The 1,542-nt window shown below is 53.6% G+C and overlaps 1 protein-coding gene across 1 annotated transcript; it reads right to left on the reverse strand.

Annotated features, from left to right (window-relative positions):
* Positions 1–1,104, reverse strand: LOC106806290 (adenosine receptor A3-like). The gene has a single exon (XM_014808175.1). It carries the CDS (start codon positions 1,102–1,104, stop codon positions 1–3), a length of 1,104 nt encoding a protein of 367 aa, XP_014663661.1.
* Between the last annotated feature and the right edge of the window lie 438 nt (positions 1,105–1,542).

Consider the following 1,542-nt stretch of genomic DNA (forward strand, 5'->3'; position numbering starts at 1 on the left):
TTAATTTGGGGCCGGCTCTACCGCATTTCTAGTGCACAGGTACGTGCACGTCCCAATGAAGGCCTTCCTCATTCGCGGAACCCTACACGTGTAGAGCCCGATGTTGAAAAACGAGTTGAGGTAACCAAGAGCGGCGACTGCCGCCAGAACCCGCATGTCGTACGCGTCCGGATTCTGTTTCGTCACGACCAACATCGTCCATATCGGACCCCAGCAGATGACGAACGTGGCGACAACCATGAATAGCGTGACGGCCATCTTGAGCTGCGCACTGGTGACGTGTGACGCGTTGTTGTGGTTAGCAACGGCGTGTTCCGGTGCGACGCTCTTTCGGCAAGCTATGCTGAAGATGTAGCCATATAAATAGCACATGAAGAGAACAGGAAAGACGAAGAAGACAAATACACAGACGTAGAGCAACTCGAGCGTGTAAAGGTGCGCTAAGGAGCATATGGGGAAAGGCTGATTTTCCGGGTGCGGCTCTCTGCCGACTGTATACATGATCGTCATGAACATAAGGCCAGCTAAGACGGTGAGCGACACGAAGAGATACGCGCGGCGCGAGGTCATGATCTGATAATAGCGCAGCGCGTGCACAATCATGATGTACACGTCGAGAGAGAAGCCGAGCATGCTGAAGACGGACACCAGAAGGAAGAACGCAAGCACGCCGTGGTAAAAGTCACAGAAGCTGTTCATCGCGTGATCGGGACGCGGGCTGATTATAAGCGTCGTGTAGATGAACACGCACAGGCCCAAGCCCGTGTCGCCACAGCAGAGACTGGTGATGAAGATGAACTTGATGTTGTCCATGTCATACTCGCGAACGATTGAGATGATGACGACGGAATTCGCCGCGATGACAGCGATGCAGGCGACATAGAGGGCGAAGATAATTCCTGGGGTTCTCTGAAGAGGGTGCTCTCCTTCCGCCATCCCTGCGGCGGCGGCGGCGCTGGTGTTGTACGGAGCAATGCTAGAGTTCAGCCACTCCCAGGCCGTCGGCGCGTCGGTGAAGCTTACGTTGGTAGGTGTCGCGATCCAGACCGTGTCGTTAGCTTCGTGCTGCGCGCCTAGGGTGCCGTTGATCGCTTGGTATGCCATTATTTACCTTGCTTCGAGAGAGAGAGAGAGAGAGAGAGAGAGAGAAGAGAGAGAGAGAGAGAGAGAGAGAGAGAGAGAGAGAGAGAGAGAGAGAGAGAGCGAGAGAGAGAGAGAGAGAGAGAGAGAGAGAGAGAGAGAGAGAGAGAGATGGAGTGACAGAGATGCGAGTAAGATAGGAAGATGGGAGAGAGAAAAATAGAGAGAGAGAGAGCAAGAAAGACAAGGAGCGAGATGAGAGGGAGAGAAAAAAATGGCCCGCACCGGCCCAGCCATGACGACGAGAGAGAAAGAGGAGAGACAGTGTGTGCGAGAGCGAGAGCGAGAGATGGAGAGAGAGAGAGAGAGAGAGAGAGAGAGAGAGAGAGAGAGAGAGATGAGAGAGCAACGTGGATTTTGTTGATCTATGCAAACGCCTCTTGGATCACGACTCAGAAATGC

The sequence above is a fragment of the Priapulus caudatus genome, unplaced genomic scaffold (assembly GCF_000485595.1).
Source record: "Priapulus caudatus unplaced genomic scaffold, Priapulus_caudatus-5.0.1 Scaffold152, whole genome shotgun sequence".
Classification (NCBI taxonomy): Eukaryota; Metazoa; Priapulida; class Priapulimorpha; order Priapulimorphida; family Priapulidae; genus Priapulus; species Priapulus caudatus.